General features: G+C 35.6%; 1 protein-coding gene across 5 annotated transcripts in view; it reads right to left on the bottom strand.

Moving 5' to 3' along the window:
* Positions 1–1,028: 1,028 nt before the first annotated feature.
* LOC121422491 (testis-expressed protein 2-like) overlaps positions 1,029–24,006 on the bottom strand; it is a 34,496-nt gene continuing 11,518 nt past the window's right edge. For 2 of the 5 annotated variants that reach the window (XM_041617576.1, XM_041617575.1), the window contains exons 3-11: positions 23,037–23,084; positions 20,809–21,690; positions 15,642–15,898; positions 13,786–13,815; positions 9,975–10,076; positions 6,234–6,353; positions 4,034–4,234; positions 3,370–3,490; positions 1,029–1,838 (exon numbers count right to left, since the gene is read on the bottom strand). In XM_041617576.1, coding sequence (XP_041473510.1) covers positions 1,755–1,838; positions 3,370–3,490; positions 4,034–4,234; positions 6,234–6,353; positions 9,975–10,076; positions 13,786–13,815; positions 15,642–15,898; positions 20,809–21,690; positions 23,037–23,084 — 1,845 coding nt within the window. In that variant the 3' untranslated portion in view covers positions 1,029–1,754. The remainder of the gene's footprint in view (positions 1,839–3,369; positions 3,491–4,033; positions 4,235–6,233; positions 6,354–9,974; positions 10,077–13,785; positions 13,816–15,641; positions 15,899–20,808; positions 21,691–23,036; positions 23,085–24,006) is intronic. The other 3 variants (XM_041617578.1, XM_041617577.1, XM_041617579.1) reach the window with 3 other exon arrangements.

Raw genomic sequence — 24,006 nt, 5'->3', positions numbered from 1 at the left:
AATTTGGATGCAGGACTAAGTGCTTTGCCATATGCAACTACTTCAAAGTGATACTGTGGAGCGCTTGGCATATTTCCATTGTTGATGAACAGGCATACACCTACAAGTATTGTTGGATTAAACCATTGGAGCAACCTTCAAAAAAGATTCTGCCACTGAAGCAAAGTTTCAAGAGCAATTGTCACATTCTAAGGAGCCATTCTCACAAGTAATTAGTTGCACAACCACAAGAACAGTGACAACTTGGCACTAACAAAGGTTGTGACTTGGGCTACTATAGGCCACACACACACATAATGGTAATATTATTACAAATGGTAATATCGATCAGATGATTGGCCCCATGTCACAACATAAGACAATATACTCCCAGACAGGATGATACTGCTACAATCTATTCGATTTAGAAGGTGTTTGATGTAGCACCTTTCCAATGCTGATACACAAGCGCTGCAATGTTATCTAATATACAATGAAAACACTCCATCACTCCTCATGATTCAATCATTACGTTTATAGACAAGTACTGATCAGATTTAGATTTCAATCGAGTACAACGAGTTGTATCTAAACAAAATAAGGGGGAATGGTGTGAATGGTTTACAGGCAGTTTAAAGGCAATGCCTGTTGTTATTTTTAAACAGTCATTCTTTAGTAGCAGTGCCGTGGCCAAGTGGTCTAAGGCGCCTGGCTATCCATGGAAAGTCCGGGGTTCGATCCCCGGCCACGGCACCTATGCCCGTGAGCAAGGCATTTAATATAACCGGTGTGTTGGTTCACTTGGTAGAGTGTCTGTCTCACGACCGGGAGGTCAGGGGTTCAAACCCCGGCCGCGTCAGACCAAAAGACGGGAGTTACTCCTACCCTGTTTGGCTTTCAACTATTAAAGGGATAGAGCCTCATCGATCTGGCGCTGCACAGCGGCTGCTGGGCCCACAATCAATTGGGCAAAGCAAATTTTTGGAGTATTTTCATTTCATGTCTATTTCGAACAGTAAAATATAGATTTTCATTTTTTGTTTTTTTATTTTCATGTACCTTTACCAGCTCTTATTTTTTATTATCTATTTTCAGACGAAAATGTTTTGTTATTTACTAGCAGCGATTGCCGTATTATGTGGTTTCTTTAATCAAATATTAAAAATCTCTCATTCCCTGTCAATTTTCTATTTTGATTCCCCAGAATTATATCTTCCTACAATTCATACGTTCATTACTTGAGCACTTAGCAGCACATTCCTCTCAATATTCAATTCCTCACAATCTTTTATACACACTGACTGCATTTTTCACATAAGTAGATTGCTATTGTGGAAGCAGAACACCCGACTAGATCAAAATCGGCTAGTTTTGAAAACATAAATAAACCAATCGCAAGAGTGTCACAAGTACCTCAAAAACAGCTTGTATTTCTGTGAAACCAGTAATTACAAACATAGTAGGTAGGTTTCACAATGTCACACTCCCTCTCGTCAATTCACTATTACATGACACACATTCAATTTTGTTTCTAAGGGTGAAAGAAGCAATCCTTTCTACCAACGGCTATTTTCTGCAAACATGAATACGTTGACAAATTTAACTGGTAACAGTGATGGGAGCAGCAGACTTCAATCCTACTCCAATGAACATGGAACATTAACATTAAGCTGATCGCGGACTGGAATCACGGACAAATGCGACTTGGATACGAGAGTGACATGCAGATCACCCTGGGGGCGCTGTTCAAGGGATAGTCGAGGCAGGGTGATTTATCATCTGGCAAAGCGATGCTCCTCAATGTCAAAGTTCATGATTGGCACAGGGATATCGTCCATGTTGGGCAGTACAAATACTCTCTGAAAGAAAAAAAAAGGGAGAGAAGGAAAAGAAAAGGATTACAATAGTATCCCTCAAACATGGTTGTGAGTAGGTCTAAAGGTTTGGCTTGATCATCGTAAAGAGTGGAAGCTTGGTTGGTAGAGTAGTGTTCTTATTTTCCAGTTACAAAGGTTTGAATATTTAGAGGGTTGGTGATCACTGGTAAGGCTGTCAGATCATATTTCCTAACCATGTCCCTCGGAGAGGACCTAAAACCATTAGTTCTTGCATTGCTAACTTTCAATGGTTCATGTTTTTATATTCAATACATTGACCATCATTCAATACAATTAGTATTTATGGTCTTACGCCCTATCACGTCCAGTCCAAATTGGCCAAACTGTGGACTAGTTGAACCTATAAGACAAAGATTCTTGATGTCCTTGCCTAGTGGATGTTAGCATATTGCCTACTTCCTCACTTGATATACATCTGGATCAAAGATCAATGTTATTATAATCTTATTCTTGATATTAAGTAACTGTTCTATTAAAGGAAACAAAAACCCAAGAAGAGAAGTGATCTTATTGGAAATAGTAAAATAAGAGGAACAATTTAAAACAAGTTTCATCAAAATTGGTTGTAAAATAAGCAATTTGTGGACATTTAGAAAGTCTTGTTACTATGGGGATCCTCAAATTGGCAAATATGCTTCAAAATGACTGATTTTGTGGAAAACTCTCCTTTTGTTTTGTACATAACTTTTCAGATTTTCCCTATTATCTTTAAATTGCATATTGCATCATTCTGAGCATAACATGTCATGGGAAAATATAATCCACACCATATACATCAAGGTCAGGAGGTGATGTTAAATATGTAAAATAAAGGGGAAAATCTTAAAATTTTTTGTACAAAACAAATGGAGGGTTGTCCACAAAATCAGCCATTTTGAAGGATGTTTGCCGATTTGAGGATCCCCATAGAAAGTACAAGACTTTTCAAACGTCCATAACTTGCCTATTTCATAACCGATTTTGATGAAATTTGTTTAAAATTGTTCCTATTGTTTTACTCTTTCCAATAAGATTGCTTCTCTTCTTTGGTTTGGATTTTCTTTAAAGGTACAATGAAGTAACTGAATATGCAATGTGAGAGACAATCCATCCTTGATACATAAAATCTGCAGGAGTGGTCTTTGAGAAAAGCTCTAAGACTTCAGGAATGAATGGGATATGGAATTAACAGAAAGTTGCTTGCACTGCCAGAGTTGTGTAAACAAACTCATGACATCATAGTAAAAAAATTATTATCTAATCACTTTCTCCATGCGACTTTGGACAATGATTTTGAAGTTGAGCATAATGTATACTGTACATTTATGAACACAAGCGGGACAGATCATTTCACCATGTCTTAAAACTATAAAAAAAATATTTTGGCTTTGGCGTACATATCTGGATCAGGCTTAACTTTCCCCAACGGCTTCAAGAAAGATCCCCAAGGGACCTTACAACCCACGTGATGAATCACTCCCCTCTATAACCATGACCAAAGAGGTTCATTTACCTGAAACTCTTTCTCTAGTTTCTTCTCAATATACTCTGTGATGTGGGTTATCGTGACCTGTCTTGTCCCCAGCTTAGGCTTGGCTGACAACCACAGGTGAGGTTTTCCTCGGAATCCATACCTGAAAGAATAAAAAAGAAAATAGTCAAATTGAGGGAAAATTCCTTTTTTCAAACTATACCATTTGCCACCCAATGAAAAGAGTTCAAAGTGGTGGATACATAATACAATAGATACACAAAGTTTAAAATAAGAAAAACAAAATATTTCAAAAATAACCATTGCATTTTTTCTGAGCATAGAGATTGTTTTTCTGGTTCATAGCCATAGCCTAGAATCATTTCTTATCTCAACTTGTAAAAGAACGAGAACATCTTCACAGTCAAAGTAAATATGGCAAGCCAACCCACATCTAACTTCTTTTCAGTCATTTGAGATAAGTTTCTTTAACAATCCATGATTTTGAAATAGATGCACACCCACCCCTTCAATAATGTCTTATTTTTGCATGTTGTACAAACATTACGAAAGTCAAATGCTTGAAAATAGTGGTCCAGTATACTGAATGATGCTAAACTCCTACCAATATGTGCCCTGAATTATTGATGATAATCCAACATCCCAACCCCCACCAACTGTGAACTGCCCCTTCACTCATTCCTACCATATTCTATCAGAAGGCGGCGGAGGAATGTTCACAGCCAGCACACCTCTCAGTTCCTTCACTTCCACTGTGAGTTCCACAGCAGTGTTGGATACCTCGTTGAAGGCTCTCTTCACGTATTTATTCTGCGTGGCCCTCTGGAAGTAGTTTGAGTTGGCAACCTTGTTCACGAACCTCAGGATCTTGCTGGAGCTACGTGCCCTGTGAGGAGAAAGGATTTGATTGGTTAACAGCTTCTTATAATGGATTCCAACTTTTGGTGAATCCCTTACCCTCGATTAGTATTGTGGGGGGAGGGAGTATTATTGGAGAAAATTGGTTTAAATCAGGGGCCGCAGAACGGTTTTCAAAGTGGGGGGGGGCTGACCATGCAAAAAATCACAATCCTATGGTCATTTTTACGTTTTTGTACACGGTTTAGGAAAAATGTGGGGGACTGAAGCCCCCCCCGCGCTTCCGCGGCCCCTGTAAATAAAAATTGTGGAGGTACATTGGCTGAGTGGTATAAGACACATAACAACACATATGAAACCAACTACTGCACTTATGTCCCTAAGTAAGGCATTCTCTCTGCGTTGTTCTTACTTGTCTTGATGACATTATAGGACAGTGCTTCTAAGAGTTTGATAATTACATACACATCTGTAAAAACCAAACACACATATGTTTACTCACTTGCTAAGTGCTTTGTCTTTTCCATGCATCAATTCCATGCACTTAATATTGCATAATAAGTTTACAGAGACGCATTAAGAAAGGGGCAGAATGTATGGTCATTCCACTTTTGGACTACATGCATTCAAGTATTAAGAGAAAGTTTTTTACGGACGACTAGGCTGTATTTGTTCTTCATCAACACACACATTATTAAGTAATTTTTCATTTGATACTTAGCCAAGTCAAGGTAGTACTGAAACATTATTTTAAAAATCCCTTGGGTTATGGTTACGCTAACGGCCTGGTCACACCGCCCAAGCGGTCGTGGAGCGGAAGGGAAAGAGAGTTGAATTTCGCTCACAAATTTGGGGGAAAAAAATCGAAAGAAAAGAAAAAACCAAAACAATCGAAATCGAAAATGGTGAACAGTAGCGAGCGGTGATGATTTTTTCTCTCTGCTCCACGACCGCTCCAACAACGTTCGGGCGGTGTGACCAGGCCTTTACCCAGAAATTTAAAGATGGAGACTGATGTTCATTTTGGTGGATTTATTTTCATATTGATTTAAAACTATATCCAATTTCACTTAAGCAACAACAAAAAATCAACATATCTTGCAAACAAGTTCATTAAATCCTTTGTGGTCTGCAAAACATTCCAACAAATATTTCAACTAAAAATATCCAGTTTTAAATTCCGAGCACGACTCAGCTACCCAACATGAACTGATTCAGTGAGAGCAGGTTGTGCTGCTCCTGAATGCAGTATCAGTGTATTCATTATGCAGAACAACATTCTGAATGTCATGTGCAGTGAAATTGCTGCACAGTATCATATCAATTACCCAGGTAATTTGGGTAATTTTAAAGGGGTACTTCAGGCTGGTAATAATAGGATATGAATGGGTAGGGTAGAGTTAAACAAGCAGAATCAGAGGAAGCTCATCTGTATCAGATTATTAAAACAAACATTATGCATTTTACAGAATTTCTGCATTACTTTGCAGAGAGGGATCTATAATGCATGTAATATATAATCTTCCCATTTTTCTTGATAGCATTTTTATGACATTAAATAACAAAATTTCAGTTTTATTGTTCCAAGTGCTTATAAAACTAAGAATGACTACTGATGCAATGAGTGAGATCATAATGACCTATTCCATCAAAGAATTCTAAACATTCATACACATGGAGATATTTCTATTTATAAGCATGTTTATATTTGTTATGTAAATATGAATAAAATCAGAGAGGGATATTCACAATGTGACATCATCACTTCACTCGCTGCATATTCATGACTTCATGCATAAAACTGTTTAATAGAAATCATGTAAAACTTTTGAAATCCACAACTTCATTATTCGCTGTCTGATCTTGATGAAATATTGAAGTATATTACTTACATGTACTTTAAATCTATATTGTGAAATCATATATATATTTCAGCCCAGACTAACCCCTTTTACTACAAGGTTAATCTCCCCCATCTATAGAATAATTACAATCATTCTTCATGATTTCTTATTTTCGGCCCTTACCCATCTTCTAGTAGACTTGTATCATTACTGGTAGTACTGTTAGTTTCTTCTGTCGTCTCATCATCAGATGACTCCGCACTGTCCTCCTCATCACTATCGAGGGCAGCAGACATTTGTCTCCTGCAAATAAAATAAAATATAATATAGTAATACATACATAGAATATTAATGTAAACATATTGTCATCATAGTTCACACATGTCACATCAAATAGAAAATTAAAAAATCAAATATTATTTTGCTTGAAATCTGTTATAAAATCTTACATCTCACATTACATATACATCATGTATAAGCAATTGTGCATATACACTAAAATAATATGTATACATTAAGAATACAAAATACATTTTCACATCTAATAGCAAAGAAAAAGAAGGGAAATGGAAACTTTTAAAAAGGAAGAAGCTGGTAGTATAAAAAAAGTTCCCTTAATGTACTACATATATATATATGATATATCAACCTTTTCAGATGTACAATATCAAAATAATGTATACATTTCATTTGAATGAGATACAAATAGCTGAAAAAGCATGACCATTTATCATTTAATGCAGAAAAGGGGCACATAATGATGAATATATATTTTAAGAAAAAATGCAAGACACAATGCCAGGATTTGGGTATATACAACTTGTACTCTGAGAAATGTGATGAGTCTCATGAATATCATTATTGATGTTATGTGTCATTTGTTTTTCTAATGAATATATTACAATGTAGATTCATTCATGGGCGCATGTAAGGTGACATGTAATATTCAACACAAATGAGGCTTTGATGGAATGAAACAAGAGCTAATGTACAGTCAGAACCATTTTCTTTAACCTAGATTCATAATTTTTGAGAAAACCTAATTAACCTATCAATATCTAGACATTGAGAAAATGATGCATCAAATATCACACTACAGCATACTCTTGGTATTCTATTATAAAACATGAGTGACACCAGACATTAGTTGGGGTTTGAATAAAAGGATTAAAGTACCTTCTAATTTTAAAAACTGCATCCTTTTTTTATGTGGTAATTACTAGACATGGTTCTAATTATTTTCCTGTTAATAGAAGTGTTTGTTTCATTAAAATACTTTCATTTTTTTACATGAGCCTCCAGCCATGGGCTTCTTGGTGCTTCCACAATCTGGCATGAATACACATTGTAAGCAATGGTACCAGTGTGTCAGATAAAGAAATCATCAGGAGGACATATATCCGGTATATGCCATTTCTTGAATTAAAACATGATGTACTATAAAATTCTTACATCTGGTGCGATGACACACATAGGCCATTATTAACAAAGGTAGATTTGAAAACAATCAGTTGAACCCGTGGTTTATGCAGATTCCTGTACAAATTACGCTTGTTACAGCATATATCAAAAAATATCCAATGCTGATGCATGCTCTGTCAAGTGCGCCAAATTGTTGCCATGGTTACTTACACTATTTTGAACAGTGGTCTCATTAATTAGAAACAGGGGACTCGTGAATAAAATAGCATGTTCAACCATGGTATCAAGGAATCGATTTTGTGCATTTTGATAAAAGCGCGAATTAGCACTGGACATTTTGTAATGTATGCGTTACATTAAGAGTAATTTATACAGAAAATCTGCATAGACCATGGGTTCAAGTGATAGTTTTCAAAATCACCTTGGTGGATTCAGGCCATACTGTTTGTTTTTGTCAGTTCATGCACGTTTCATCCTGTATCATTCATACAGCCTATCTCCATATTTTTTCATGGATATGAATGTAACCCAGGAAGAGAATTGGATTAATAATGTCTTATTATATTTCCTCCCAGCCTTTGAGTCATTAAATCATGTAACATGTATGGCATGAGCAAGAAACAAACACAAGCCCCTTTTACACTGTTGATTTCTCATCTTTACTGAAACTTGCATCATACTACTAAATGGGGAAAAATTACAAAATAAATAAATAAATAAATGAAAATTGAAAAGCACTTGGGTTTTTTCCAGATTTGAAAGTGTACTTTTGTTATTATTATTATTTCAATAGAAGACATTTAATAATGATAATTATTTCTTGGGAGTTGGGACTGTATAAATTGGCCAACATAACAAAAACTGAGGCATAAAAACATATTCATGAACTGTAGACTTTATTAATGTCGTTTCTCTGGCTCTGTAATATAGTGAAATGAATCTGATAGTTTAAACATGAAACTACATGACCAGGAAATACTTGTCACGTTGTTTCATATTTAATGGATTTTCCAGATTTTTTTCAAAAGAGAGGATGATTTGGAAGAAAACCCCAAAAGAAGAAAAATGTGTGTGCAGGATAGAAATAGGTATAATGGATGCTGCAGATATGCACATGAGAGTATTTTGCTTTCTGTGAATGAAGAGTCTACGTATTTCATAAAATTCATAATATCACAAAACAACAAATATTAAAATCAAGAACAAAGTGAGCAAGAAAAACAGGAAGTGAAATATACATAACAGAAGAAACCACTTTCACAGACCGCTTTTAGAGTATTTCCACTTAATACCATGATCAAGTCATTGAAATGGAGCGTTAAAAAAATGAAAATGATGACTGGAGTACATTTTAAATGATAAACACACAAACAGATATTTTGCCATAATAGAATATATAAAAGCGAAACTGAAAGAATCTCACAATACTTCTACGAATGATTGGATAGAGAAAGTTCACAATGTCAATGTGAACGATATTCTTTGGTCAAAGAGGCCTATATTTCTAGCCTTATTAATAAATCCTTGTTCATATACAGTGACAGCACAATACCTCTATCTGAATAAAAACTGTTATCTAAGGGGAGGAAACAGACAGTGTCCCCTCCCTTCTGCTTGTGTGATTTTCACACTGACAATTCGCGAACATTATCTAATTTCGTGCTGCTCCGTAACACAGCTGCGATTCCCTTCCTCCTCCACCAAAATTTCACACATGAGCGAATTCAATTACGCACCCATGGTCACTCTTCCACCAAACGCTACCCCCTACCCCCTTGATCTAGAGGTACAAGAGTTCTCAACGATCATTCAGATAACGAGATTGGAGAGATACTGCATGCCTGAGATGCAGGGAATTCCCCTCCCCTCGGTTACTAATATGAATGCACGGCTTATGAAAATTGAACAGTAGATGGTTTCAGACTGCCTCGAAGTTCGTCAGTTCCAGGTATTTCTGATTGGGAAATTTACCAATCAGAAAATACCAGGTAATATTGGCAATGTGAAAGCAAATTACGCGTAATATCCCCAAAAGAAAATACCCACTAAATAGTAGGTACTTGGCAAAATTATGAGAACTTTCGCGGGGATTTTTCTAAGGTCGCAGGTATTTTGGCAATGTGAAAGCAATTTACAGGAACTTTTAGCCCAGTGGTTCACCTCATACCTTTTGCCTGATTAATAGTAACATGACATTAATCATATACTAAACTTTATTTTTGCACAAATGTCTTGTATATGAATTCCCTATGACACTTGACCCTCTGCCAGAAAATCATCAGTAAAAGTTTGATCCAGCTGTTTCCTGGCAAATTTATTTTTGACCAATCAAATTTTACAATTTTAATAGCCTATATAACAGAGATTGTTACTTGTAATTGCCAAAATGCACGTTTGATGACACAGACTCCTGATATGACTGAATGAATGGAAGCAAAACAATGTGACGGTGAGTGAAATCCATATTATGAGAAAATGATTAAAGGAAAACCATATTTTTACCTTGATTTTCCATGCATAGTATTGGGCGAGTTATCGGGATAGTACATGCTGGCTTTGTCTACAGCAGATTTTTTGTAAGAAATGCCCTTACTGCCTTTTTTGCTATTTAAGTGCAGCACAATGTAGTTTTGTTTATTGACACAAAGATTAGAGTTGAAAGGGAAGATGTGCAAGAAAGCAAAGAGAGGGAAATGTGGGATAATAAAAAAGGAAAGGGAAAACAAAGTCGGGTTAAAATATTAAATCATGATGCAAATGTATACTATACCAATAAAGAAAGAAAGGTTAGCAATTGACAATACATCAGTTTATTTTATACCAATACAATAATCTTATAAGTTATATATCATGGAAGCAAAACAACAATATTATAACATACGTACACACAAAAAAATAATTAAAGAATTGAAACAATTCAAGACAGCAAAATATTGATAATATGAGAAGAGGTCCACTGTAGAGGTCCCATGGCCAAGTGGTTTAAGGAGTCTGGCGAGACACATGAAAGTCTAGGGTTCAATCCCCAGCCATGGCACTTTGGGAAGATATTTCCATGCTTTTTTTTTTCATACATTGCATAATAAAGCCATTGTTAGTACATAATGTTCATGTGTGTAAAACAGAGGGGTAGCATATGATTTTCATTTATGCATTGTTTCATTCAATATTACTATGCTGCAATTTTGGCATCAAATACTTGTGAATAATAATTTCCAATACAATTCAGAGCTGTAATCTACCATGATTGACCAATTATCAACAAATTTAGAAAACCAAAATCCTTCAAGCAGAATATATAATTGGATTAAAAATAATAACTAATGATTAATGCAAAACATTGATTTATATATTGATAATTTAATGTATTCACAGGTCAAGTCCACCCCAGAAAAATATTGAGGTGAATAAATAAAGAAGAATCAAACAAGCATAAGTATAACGCTGAAAATTTCATCAAAATCGAATGTAAAATAAGAAAGTTAATTTTGCCTATTTTTCACAAAACAGTGATATGCACAACTCAGTGAAATGCAAATGAGACAGTCGATGATGTCCCTCACTCACTTTTTCTTTGTTTTATATTGTTTGAATTATACAATATTTCATTTTTTAGAGATTTGACAATAAGGACTAACTTGACTGAACCATGTAGTATAGTATCACACAATGCTAATTCCACATGTTCAGGGAGGAATTAATTGTCAATGAGGAGAAAATTTGAATATTTCATATTTCATTTAATAAGGTACAAAAGAAATAGTGAGTGGATGATGTCATCAGTCTCCTCATTTGCATACCGACCAGGATGTGCATAATACTGTTTTGTGAAATTAAGCGAAACTTTAAAATGTCGTAACTTTCTTATTTTACATCCAATTTTGATGAGACTTTCAGTGTTATGCTTGTTAGATTTTTCTCTTTTTTATTTAAATCACCTTTTTGTTGGGGTGGACGTACTTGTCCTTTGAAGAATACCATATAAATGCTAATTACAAAAGAGCTAAAGCATCAATATATTAATCATTAGAATATCCACTATCCACACTCGGATCATCATATCGCTGGACATTTAAACGGCAACATTCTAATCTACATGCTCAAGAATGGGGTACTCTACAGTATAGATTGGCTTTAGGATTAAAACAAGGAAAAGCACAATAATATCATGACTACAATATGAGATCAAATATTAGATCAAACCAACATTGATTTGTAAAGTTCCACTAATAAATTGACATTTAGCCACAAGGGTAGGACTGTATTACATGTACATGTACATAGGTGCTGGTTATTAATAGGGCAAACATCATATACAAATACAATCTAAATTCCAAGGATTTATAATCAAATCTAGATTGGCTTTGAATATAGCTGCCAGTCAAATTTTTTATTTATTTTTAATCACAAGTATAAACTCTTCAATCTAAAAAGATTTAAATTCAAATCTTTTAGTTTTAAATATTTAAATCCACAATGTTTAAATCTAAATCACAGCTAATTAAGATTTATTTTAAAATCCTTACAATTCAGAGTGTGATCTTCAAATTGACAACAATTATTACGTATCTATATAATCATTATTTTATAATAGGACAATACAGACATACATGTAGGGGGTCAAAAAGAAGGGTGGTAAGAAATGACTTTAAATTTCTCAATCAATAAACCAAGATACATGTAAGGATTAATTTCTAAATTAATCCTTATTTTGCCCTTTTCTCCAAAAGTGTCAGGTTGAAAGCCTGAACCATCCCTACATGTATGTTGTTGGTTCACACATTTATACTCTTTTACCAACTTTAGATTTCAAAATATATTTAGGCCCAACTATTCATGTTATAATCAAGATATACGCAGTAATGGGGAAAAATGCTTTCTTTAGATGCTTGCATTTGTATTTTTTTTGTCTTTGAACTATATACTTCAAGTACAAATATACACAATCCAGAATGATTGCATGAAAGGATTTTCAACATACATGTACCGGCAATGCCCTTGTGATGTAAACAGACTCATACTGAGTACACCAGCATGAAATGGGAAAAAATTTTAAAGCTCGTAACAATGGATGCATATTTTCTTGCCTGGGGTTTCCTGCAAAAAATTATCATTTTCGCGGCTATATTTCTTTCTTATTTTAAAAGGCATTCTTTCACATTATGATTGGCACAAATACTTGAATTTTCTGATCAGGGTAGAATTCAGATTTTTGTTGTTTTGTATTAATGAGTGGATATGACAGCGTTTCTTGTATAAAGTTGAAAGTATAATGACTGTTCTACTTGGAAAGGGGTGACTAATTAAGGTTAATAGTATTAACACTAAAGTCTAATACTGAAAGGGTTAACTGGCAAAACAAAGCGTTGTTGCAAAATACTGGCAAATTTCTGAATCTCAAACCCTATACATAAGAGGTTATCAGTACCCTTCTGTTCCCCAAAATATACATGTATGGTGATTGACAAAAAGTCACATGTACACTGTATATCAATATCTATAATTGGAGCATCTGATACCCTTCTTATATCAAGTAAAGGGACTCAATGGTATGTTTAATATGTTGAGATTTTGCCAGTTTTATGCAACAAGGGATATAGATATACAAAACCTCTTGCAAACTGAGTAATTACTTGCAATTCTTATTTGAAACAAAAGTAAAAATCTAATTCATGTTTGATTTCAAAATATCATTTTTATGGTGATCCATTTTTCATAAATTGTCAAAGCTGACAAAAAGGGAAATAGAAAAGAAATAAAGAATGCCTGCAACTGAGCTTATACTAGAGAGGGAATATATGAAAAAAAGTATAGAGGGCAACACACAAAAAGTTTGAAAGAAAAGGTAACAGCAAAACACGATATAGAGGAATTTACACAAACGAAACGGTGAATCGAAAGATAAATCCTATGGATAAATAACAGTGGGGCATAATAAAATATTGGAGTACTTCGGTAGAGAGAAGTATTTTATATTTGTTATTGAAATCAGGAATACAATATTGGACAATAAACGTCATAGATAATGAAAGCGAATAAAGATCAAAATATGCAAATTAGAAAGAGAGAAAGTAAGAGAGTAAAGAGATGAAGTTTAATAGGGAGGGTGAGAGACACACAAATCAGAGAGCAAAGAAAGAACAGAGGGAGAAAATATTAATATTCCAAAGTCTAAAAACAAAATATATCACAAATATCAGACTGAATACTTAAATATACAGTGACTTAGTTTGCAATATCAGAGTTACTCAATCTGCAAGAAGTTCATAAATCAGATTCTTCCAAACAAAATAAAACAAATTTGCAACCCAACCTGAGAGACGGTTCTGACGGGGGAGCACGTCTGAAAGAAAATTAAAAAATGCGCCTGAGTCATCAACAACCTTTACAATCAATATTGACAATAATGGATGGTGCACGTATCTAATTACACGAAGACCTTTCAAAATGGCTTCATTCACAGCAAAAAATGTAAAGAATACATCAAGAAAGAAATCATGATAATTTGAGGGTTTTTAGGAGACTTGGAAAGAGGGAAGAGAAACAGAAGTACCGAGAAGATACAAAGTCAGAGATAAAAAAGAGAAATGGAAAGAGAGATGGAAAAATGCAGATAGAAGAAACAGAGAGAGAAGGTCTGATAAAGAGATAGAGAGAAAAGGAAGACATTAATCACATGCCTCAAGGTAAGTATGGAGAATCAAATTTTCAGGATGGAGATCAAACGAATTTCATATTAATGCACGCACACTGTGCAACGAATCTAGATATTTTGCCTTAGAATTCGAGAATCCAATTTTCAGAATGGAGATCAAATGAATTTCAGATGCATGAATACTGTGCACCATATAGATATTCTGCCTTGGAATTTCCTTGTTTGTAATATAAGACCTGAAAGTACAGAAAGAGAATTTCAAACCATTTTGAAACATAATACATGCAGGCCTTCGTGTCTCAAATGTATAATGGAACAAAATAATAAATTAAATTAAAAAATTGGATTGAATAGTTTAGAGATAAAAAAAATACAATATACATAGTTGGCTCAAAATCCAATATACACTAGTATTCCAAGTTTGTATGCAAATCAAAGCTGTAAGAAACTTGATTGCACATGACAAATTATGATAAAAATAGCTGAATGCGTGCCAGGATTGATGTGTTATGAAGCAAAATTGTGAAAATTTGCTGAACTGGTCAACAAAATATTGTCAGCAAGTCAAGATACAACATGCCAAAGGCTCGCACATTTTGAGATTTAAATGTGAAACAAAAATGAATTACATGTATACATAAACTTGCTTTTGATATAAAGCAATCCAGTGTTTGCTTGTTCGCTTTTTTTTTTGGGGGGGGGTAATACCGCTTTACATACTGATTAAACAGTGAGCGCATGTCTACAAGGCAATGGTGTTCATTTTCAAACTCATATTGATCAAAATTGTGTGAAAACTGGTGAATTCATTCTGTTGCATTGTGGGGGCATGCAATGGACAAAGCATCCAAGCAGACTTAATTTCATAAACTGTCTCTTGACCCTCTTAGCATTGCAAGCAACATTTTGATAACAAATCATTTTTTCTTAAAAGCACTTTCACAACAGAATTCAAACAAGATTTGCTTTGTAATACCCATGCATACACAAGAATCAAAAGTATTAATTTGATAAATTCATATCCTTTTAAGACAGATATCACATTATGCAGGAGAATCAGAAAATGCCCCAAAAGTGATCAACCTGGGGGCGTTTCATTAATATTTTTGTTGGACAAGTTTTCAGATCTGACAGCTTTCCTTGATTTTGATCGGCTGAGAATTTTACTGTTGCTATGGAAACTGTCAAACAAAACAGGATGAAATGTCTGACAAACCCTTTCATGAAACGCTCTCTGATTCAGTTTTCATTTTATCTCACAGGCACAGGTGACTCTAAACTATTCAATACTGACAATTAAAGTATCATTTAAGACAATCAATTGTGGTGATGTGGCCGAGTGGTCATGGTGGAGCCTGACTGGGCACATGAAAGTCTGGGGTTCAATCCCAGGCCACAGCACCTTATGCCTGTCAGCAAGGCATTCTAATCAACAGAGGGGGAGGAGGGGGGGGGAGGAGGGGGGGGGAGGAGGGGGGGAGGAGGGGGGAGGGGGAGTTGGTTGGTATAATTACCTTTCCAGCTTCTCGATGCCCTCCTTCTTGCCAGTCATGAGATCCTCCATCTCTCTCTCCATGCGGGTGTCCTTGCCCAGCTTCCAGAGGTTGAACTTGGTGGTGAGGGTCATCCAGCAGGATCCCCCGTAGTGCATCTCAAGGTCGATCCACATCCCCCTGGAGTCAACAGTGGGCTTGGACGCCTTGCGTATCGTGGGAGCGTTCAGGCCCAGGTCCGTCTCCGTGATGGTCAAGGCTTCCATGAAGTGGGGTATCTGAGGGAGTGGGATCAAGAGATGGATTTTCATGATGGGCTCACCTTTTTATTTCAAATATTGAAAGAATACATCTTCAAGGCTGTCAAATGATCAATGCAAATGATTATTTCAAAATTTCAAGTAAAACTAAAAATATTTATCTGCAAATTAAAAAAAGGTATAATAAAAATAATGATCATACAAATTACCCCTCAGGTTAAGTCCCTTCTTGCTGGAAGCTCATGGATTACATTTTTTTTTTTACTTTTGACAAATCCACAGCAAGAAGGGTCTGAAGTAGTAATGGTGACCAACATTTCTGGAATTTTTTTTACCCAAAGCTTAATTCACAGAAATTTCATTGTCATATTCTTCTTCCTTTATTTACCCAAAGCTTAATTCACAGAAATTTCATTGTCATATTCTTCTTCCTTTATTACCCAAATATTACACTTATCCCACATTGCATACATTATTGAAATGTGTGGAATATGATCTGTCAAGTATTCATGTACCAGTAAATTTCACAAGAGAGAGATTATTCATAGATGACATTTTTCTCTACAGTGTAGTACAAGGTAACATTTTTACAATTACACATCTGCATACAAACCTGCATCATGTCTTATTATTTTGTTAAATTGTGTAATACATGTATGTCTCTTGTTTGATTGATTTAAATAAAACTTGAATTTGAACTTTAAACTAAAAAATTAGAAAAACATACGGAGGAACATACACATACGACAGTTTGACCAAAAACAAATCAAATCTAAAAATAAGAGATGATTTCTTTTTGTGCAATCTAAAGGCATGAATATTGACTGGGTGGGCTTCAGCCCCCCCCCCCCATTTTTTTCCAAAACCGTGTACAAATATGTAAAAATGAACATCTGATTGTGATTTTTGTATGGTCAGCCCCCCCCCCTCTCCACTTTTGGCTCAGCCCCCCCCCCTCCCACTTTCCATTATGTTTTAATGATGATTTAGAACTTATGTGTTTATTAAAATCAAGAGCTAATATCCATTCTCTCCTACCCCCAATGAAAAATGTGATATTTCATATGAAAAAATCCAAAACAGTGAATGACTGACATCAGATCTCTCATTTACATAGGGCATACTTCATTAAAGCAGGGATGACAAAGAAACAAAGGTACAAGCCACCTTGAAGAGTTCTGTGAAAATCATGAATTCACTTCGGCGGGAATCATGTCAGCAGAACAATTCATTTGTATCGTACCCTTCCTATTGCATATGCTGTTGTAATGCTTCAGCTTTTCCTCCACATGAAACCTACTTTCATGTACATTACCGTATGTTATTATGTAACAGCTAGCCATCCATTCCCCTTTTCACATCCGTGGCCCCACAATTAGTCAATTGATCTAATGATGATGGGGGCTGGATGCTGTTTGCAGTTCAGCATCATGCGAAGTGTAATTAATTGGGTCTTGTTACATGCATAATGTAGTTGTCTGTAGTAGCACAGGTGGTACATGAACTACATGATTGCGCAATGCTGCAGTGATACAAAACCAACCAAAAACTGATTCAACTGCTGGGGCCTGTCTTACAAAGAGTTACGATTGATCTTATCAACCTTAAATTTAATGATATGGAAATCCATCGATGTCATAATTTTTTTCTTTAGGAAATTTGCATAATGTCCTTTGGAAACAAAGAGAAGCATACTGAATTGACAACAAAACAGTGAATGTATGAATATACATGTACATAATTCCTAGGAAATATTTTAAACAAAGATGTTTTTAAGATGTTGACGTTGCTGGCTTTCCATAGTTGTGATTGATTGGATCAATTGCAACTCTTTGTAAGACCCCTGGACCCCATCTAACAAAGAGTTATAATTGATCCGATCAATCGTAACTCTATGGAAATCCAACAATGTCATATTTTTTTCTTTCGGAGATTTGTTTGTTGTCCTTTGAAAACAAAATGAGCATACTGAATTGTCAAGAAAACAGAAAATGTATGAATAATTGAATATATCATTTCTAGTAATAATTTTGAACAAACATATATTTCATATGTAGATGTTGACATTGCTGGCCGTCCATAGTTGTGATAGATCAGATAAATCGTAACTCTTTGTAAGACCCCTGGTATGTCATTGGAAGTCACATATTACATGTATGTATTTTTCCTGGTACTGTACAACATGTACGTGTACTTGTAAGTGGGGACCAAAAATTTCAGTGTAAAAAAATGTCATTCAAGAAAAATTTCAGGGTCATTTCAACAAGGCTTGAAATGAAAGGAAATCCATTCCACAGGAAAAGGAAAATTATTATGCTACGCATGTACTACATGTACATGTCGAAATGTGTATACATCGTAAAATGTAATGCATGTTTATGTATGAAATTGATGCATATAATACGGCAAAATATATTTTCCATAAATTCCAATACAAAATAGAGGTTGTAGTGTACACTGTAGGCCTACATGTACTTTGTACACTGCACTATGTTTAGATCAATATGCAAAAAGAAAATGAAATAAATGAATGAAATTTCAATCATTTTCTCTTTTTTTTAACTAGTAGAAAACAATTGTTCTAAAGTTACACTATTTCATCTTGAGTTCTCATAGGATTCTTTGTATCATATAGAGTGAAAGTGAAAGTGTGATTTTTTTTTATGGGGGGGGGTCAGATAAAATATAAGTTCTGTGTTTTATGATGAAAATAACCTTTATGCAATGATTGCTAAGGAAATGAAACAGGATTCAACAAGTTTACTACTCATCTTTGATCCTCTTATTTATTCTAATCTACAAGGAAACAAATAAAAACTTGGATTATAGGCATGGAGTACTTACATACTGTACATGGGAATTAGTTTTATTCAGTAACATTTAGATCAGGCAATTTTAAGGGATGTAAAAAAGGTATAAATCAATGTAATGAAAATGTCCCTTTGTACATGGACATATCATGCAGATGTATTAAATGAGCATTATTTCATGGACATTACTAATGTTATGAGCTTTTATGTTAACTTTAATATTCCATTTCAATATAGAGCTGTTCATGAAAGTCATCAAAGAAATGAGTAGAATTGACTACACTTGTATGTACAGTATGACTTTTTTATTCTCTGATGTGATATTAACTGAATGTCAGAAAGCGCTGATTATTTAAATTTGATCAATTCGTCTTCCGGTATTCTCTTCTAGCAAAGTCTTCCTGTCATAATCTTCTGCTTCAGCTTCAAAGGGGAAATTCCCTACTAGTACGAAATCAGGTTGGTGTTAATAAAATCAGACAAATAAACAAAACATTATATTGGGTATAACTTTCTAGTAGCTGGTATTAAATCTAAGCAATATATCTTTAATGCAGGAAGCCAACTGGTGTCATTTGCTCTTTGTCCTAAGTTTCATTTTCAAGTTTTTGATTTCTTTGAGGATTTTATGGATTTGATTTCAGGAAGAATGTACAAAAACTGAACACATCAATGTGTGATATTATTACAACAGCATGTACCAATTATTATTGTGGCTCGTGATGCTGAATAGTGAAAAATGTTGAAAAATAACCTATTGTTGTATAATAGTCATCAACTATTCTCTGATTTACCAAGGAATCATAGTCCAAGCACAAGTTTACTGACAACAAGGGTTGTTTTTTCCTCAAGAATGTGTACTATTCCAACATTTCCAATCCCTATTGAAGTTTCATCACATCCATTTTACATCAATGCCTTTATACCTAATGTAATGATGTATCTTAAATAATCAATTTATTTTCTAACCGTGGTATCACTGGTGCAAAGATTTCAATTAATCATCTACACATCGCCTCTGGCTCCAACACAAATATCAATTATTAACCAAGGAGGCAGCCTGGTGAAATATTGTTTTATCTATCAGTGACGTTTTAGGATTTGTCATCTTGAATTAATTTGGCTAATCATGGGTTTATGCCTGTTCATCTGTTAAACTTCTTTTTTTTCTATATTACTTACCACCAAACCACCTTGAACATTTTGAATTTAATACTAAAGCTACATACAATGAAGGGTAATTTTGTTTCACCCAACCCCATCACACCTACGTTAAACCACACCTTTCATATCACAGACCTTATGAACACCAATGTCAAGGGGGGTGTTTCACAAAGATTTAAGTATGACTTAAGTCGCACTTAAATGCCAATGTGTGTACACATGATTTGCAACGCGCAATTTTATTGATAGATACGCATCATGACACGATCTGACCAATGCAGTCAAGCCTTTCATACCGTATGCAACTCGGTATTTAAGTGCAGCTCCAAGTCATAAATCTTTGTGAAACACCCCCAGCATTAGGTGGATGAACAAGGGAGAGTTTATAAAATGCTTAAAGAGAAAATTCACATTTAGAAATGAGATTATCATTATTGTTTTGCATCACTTGTGCCTGGGAGGCAAAGAGAGAACTGAATCTCTATGACCAGCAGGTTTCACCTCCCAATATAACTGATTAGGGTGGATGCAGGTGGACCACTGCAACAGGGTTCCCCCTTTTCTTATACGAATAGTGCAGTGGGTTCTTAACGTGCAAAGGTGAGAACTCTCCTTTACATAGGGCCTCAATTTAGTATCCTTTCAAAGGGACAGGGTGTTAATATAGCCTGCATCTATGGAACAGGGGATGGACACGTTTACACACAACGCAGGCTTCAGTCATCCGCCCGGGTTGGACTTGAACCCACAACCTTTGGTTCGACAAGCAGACACTTTACCAACTGAGCCAACTCGCTCCTTTATCACTGAAACACAATGGATGTCACTAGTCAATTTTTAGCAAGGACATTTTTCCCTAACTAAAGATGCTTACTGAAATATATCAAGGAAATGTGACATTTAATAAGGATTCAACTGAATGGGAAACATGTGATTTAACAAAATTTTATTTACCTTTAATTTGGAAAGCTTCTTTTGAAGTTTGGTCTGGATGAGGTCTGCCCACTGCTGTTCCCTCAAGAAGTCCCAGAAGAATCTCCCTATGACAGCGTTGACCCAAGCAACAGGGGCATCGTTGCTGACTGCACCTGGAATGCTACTCGGTTCCCGCTCCGACCCACTTTTCCCAGGTCTACGACCGGGGCTGGCATAGGTAACCCCTCCTGCTTTGGCTTTTACGTCCTGGACGATGAGTTCCTTGACATCCTTCTCCTTGGGCATCACCTTGGCAAGGAACTTGAAGAAGTCCACCATGGATTTGCGGGACGTCATGTCATCAGGGTCACCCCTGTACACCGGGTTCCCATCTTCCCCGATGAAGTCATTCCCCACAAGGAACACCTTCTTGTGGAGTGTTTGGATTGGACGGACTCGGTTAGCGACTGCAGCTGCCTCAAATTTCCAAAACCATTCCTCTTTCTCGCGACCTGTCCTTGCGAACAACACCAAGACCTTGTCGTCGCATTCGTCTTTCTTGACGACATCAAAGCCCATACCCTGAGCAGTCCCATCATCAGGGGGTGAAACATCCTTCTTCTCAACAGATAATCCCTTCTTTGGTAGCTCTATAAATAATGGATATTTCTTGCTCCACAACCTCTTCTTCACGAGACCCTCTGGTTGCAGGTAAACGTGGCTTCCCCGTATGTCGTAGATACGTTGGTGAATGAATTCTGGACGGGGTGTAGGCTCATCGAACATTGCCCTTCGAGCAATATTCTGCTTTGGCTTGGACAGTCTCAGGGTGTGGCCTTCGAGACGCACAAAGATGGAATGTGTTTGATTGACGTGATATGTTTCAGGATCATAGGGAGTGGACAATTCATTCATCCAGCCCTGAGGATAAAAAGATAATGAAATAAATCATTCAAAAATCAAAATGATATCATTACAAATTCAAATATCATCTGTGCATTATTTTTTCATTAACACATCCATCGGGCATCTACATGTAGTGACAATGTTGACTTCATTTAAAGGTACCAGTACCTACATACATGCAGGATTTTTTTTAAAACTTCATGTACTGTAATGGATATCATCGAATCATGTATAACCCAAAATAATATAACCATTTTCTTACTTAGGCCTATATTAAAAACCATGATCCAATTCATGCAAAATAATTATCATGAAAATTGTACCCAGGCTATGAAACAATTTAATCTTCCTTGTTAAAAATGTGGAGAGTTGAGCAAGAAACATGAAGATGTGCTTGTTACTTCTTTGTAAAATAAATCTCTATCAGTACAGAAGCAACTGGGAAAAACATTTTTTAATGGGAAATAGTTTTCAATGTGGTTCTTCTCCTTCTTTATTTTCAACATGTGTATGAAAAAAACATTCAACCACCACTGAACAATACATATCTTTGCAAATGTGTTCTAACAAACCTAATATTTTCCCATTGTAATGTAATCTACAGTGTAAACATATCTTTCAGTTCATCATTTTCTTCTATAACACACTGACTGAGGCAAGTCATCTGATAAACAAACTTAATTCTAATTTTGTTCAACAGGGTAAACCAAGGAAGCTCCTTGGGTAAATGTATGCCAATTATCAGGTCATTTCATTTCATTTTTTCATGTACTTGAACTCCATTTTACCCTTCAAACTCCATGACAAAAAACAAATTTAGTACACTGATAATAATTTACACAGCCAACAAAACTCAAGGTTCAAGATATGTGACGTATACCGGGTAAGTTTGAAATGAACTTTCAGCTCAAGTTTCAAGATAGAACTATGATAACTCACAAGGGAAAACATACATATTACTGCATTAGTAGTGACACAGCAAATTCTACGTCAGAGGTTAGTGCTGTCTAAAAATACACGTCATGACTTCATAATAAAGTTTTCAGTGATATAATATCGTTTTAATAATATGTATACAAAAATTAAAATAATATTGTTTGTTTTATGCAGGAAATAAAACCAAATGAAACCAAGGTTCACAGCAAAAAGGGCAATACTTTCAGGATTTACTGACAATAAAAACAAAATTTGATTTCTCATTATAATTTTTTCCATTTGTTTAATTCAGGAATTGAACAATCCGCATCAAGACATCATCAATGCACAAAATTGAGAACAAAATGTTGTTATTACAATAAGCCCGAAACACACGGGGGGGGGGGGGGTCAAACGAAGATAGATCAATGCAAGATGGGGTTCACCTCTTCGATGGTTGGTAGTTCAATATAATGGTAGCAATCCTGGGCAGTCTTTTGGAAGGGAAAAAGCAATAAATTACTGTTAATAAATAAACCATTTAAAATATGGCCATTAACTTGAATTAATAAGCTGTGTTAAGTGTTAATAGTGGATGATTTAAAAAGGTCAGAGACGGTCTCCATCCCCTACCAAATGTAAATCCAGCATCTCTTTCCTCTTTCTCTCTCTCTCTCACCACCCCTTCATTATCATCAAAGTTTGCATCTCCAGACATGGAGGGAGAATTGATTTGCAAGTCTCTCTCTCTTGGGAAATGGCCTGATCCAATCTCAGGATTCAGTGAGGTGTACAAAAGCTCCTTAGTAGGGCCCCATGAATTCGCACCTTGAAATTAAGGAAGAGATCCAGAGGAAATGTCTTCTTAAGTCCTGGTCACACCGCCCAAGCGTTGTTGGAGCGGTCGTGGAGCGGAGAGAAAAAAAATCGTCACCGCTCGCTACCGTTCACCATTTTCGATTTCGATTGTATTTTGTTTTTAAAATTTTTTCCCCAATTTTGGGGGCGAAATTCGACCTCTCTCCCTACCACTCCACGAACGCTCCAACAACGCTCGGGCAGTGTGACCAGGTCTTTAAACCTTTCAATACTACCACTGACCACATTGTATCAAAATAAGATGATTGTTAACATGGCAACATGTACTAAAGGGATTACATGTAAGCATTACATTATTTCTGATCCCCATGAGCTTGAATTGAAAGCGGAGGTTTCAATATTGACGCTTGCTTCATTTAGTACTAAATTGCATGCACAAGTTGTTATTATAGGTTGAGGCTTAGCAAGGTCCTAGAGACATACTGTATAATAAAGCATGGGTGCATTGGAGCTTGTTGCCTTTGGGGAAAATATTCTTTAAGTGATTAAAAGCAATCCATCACACTTAACTCAAGTATTCTTCAGATCTTGCCCTTC

This window comes from Lytechinus variegatus, chromosome 10 (genome assembly GCF_018143015.1).
Source record: "Lytechinus variegatus isolate NC3 chromosome 10, Lvar_3.0, whole genome shotgun sequence".
Taxonomy (NCBI): domain Eukaryota; kingdom Metazoa; phylum Echinodermata; class Echinoidea; order Temnopleuroida; family Toxopneustidae; genus Lytechinus; species Lytechinus variegatus.
Note: the sequence above shows the minus strand (reverse complement) of the source record. Positions and strands in the feature narration are given on the sequence as shown.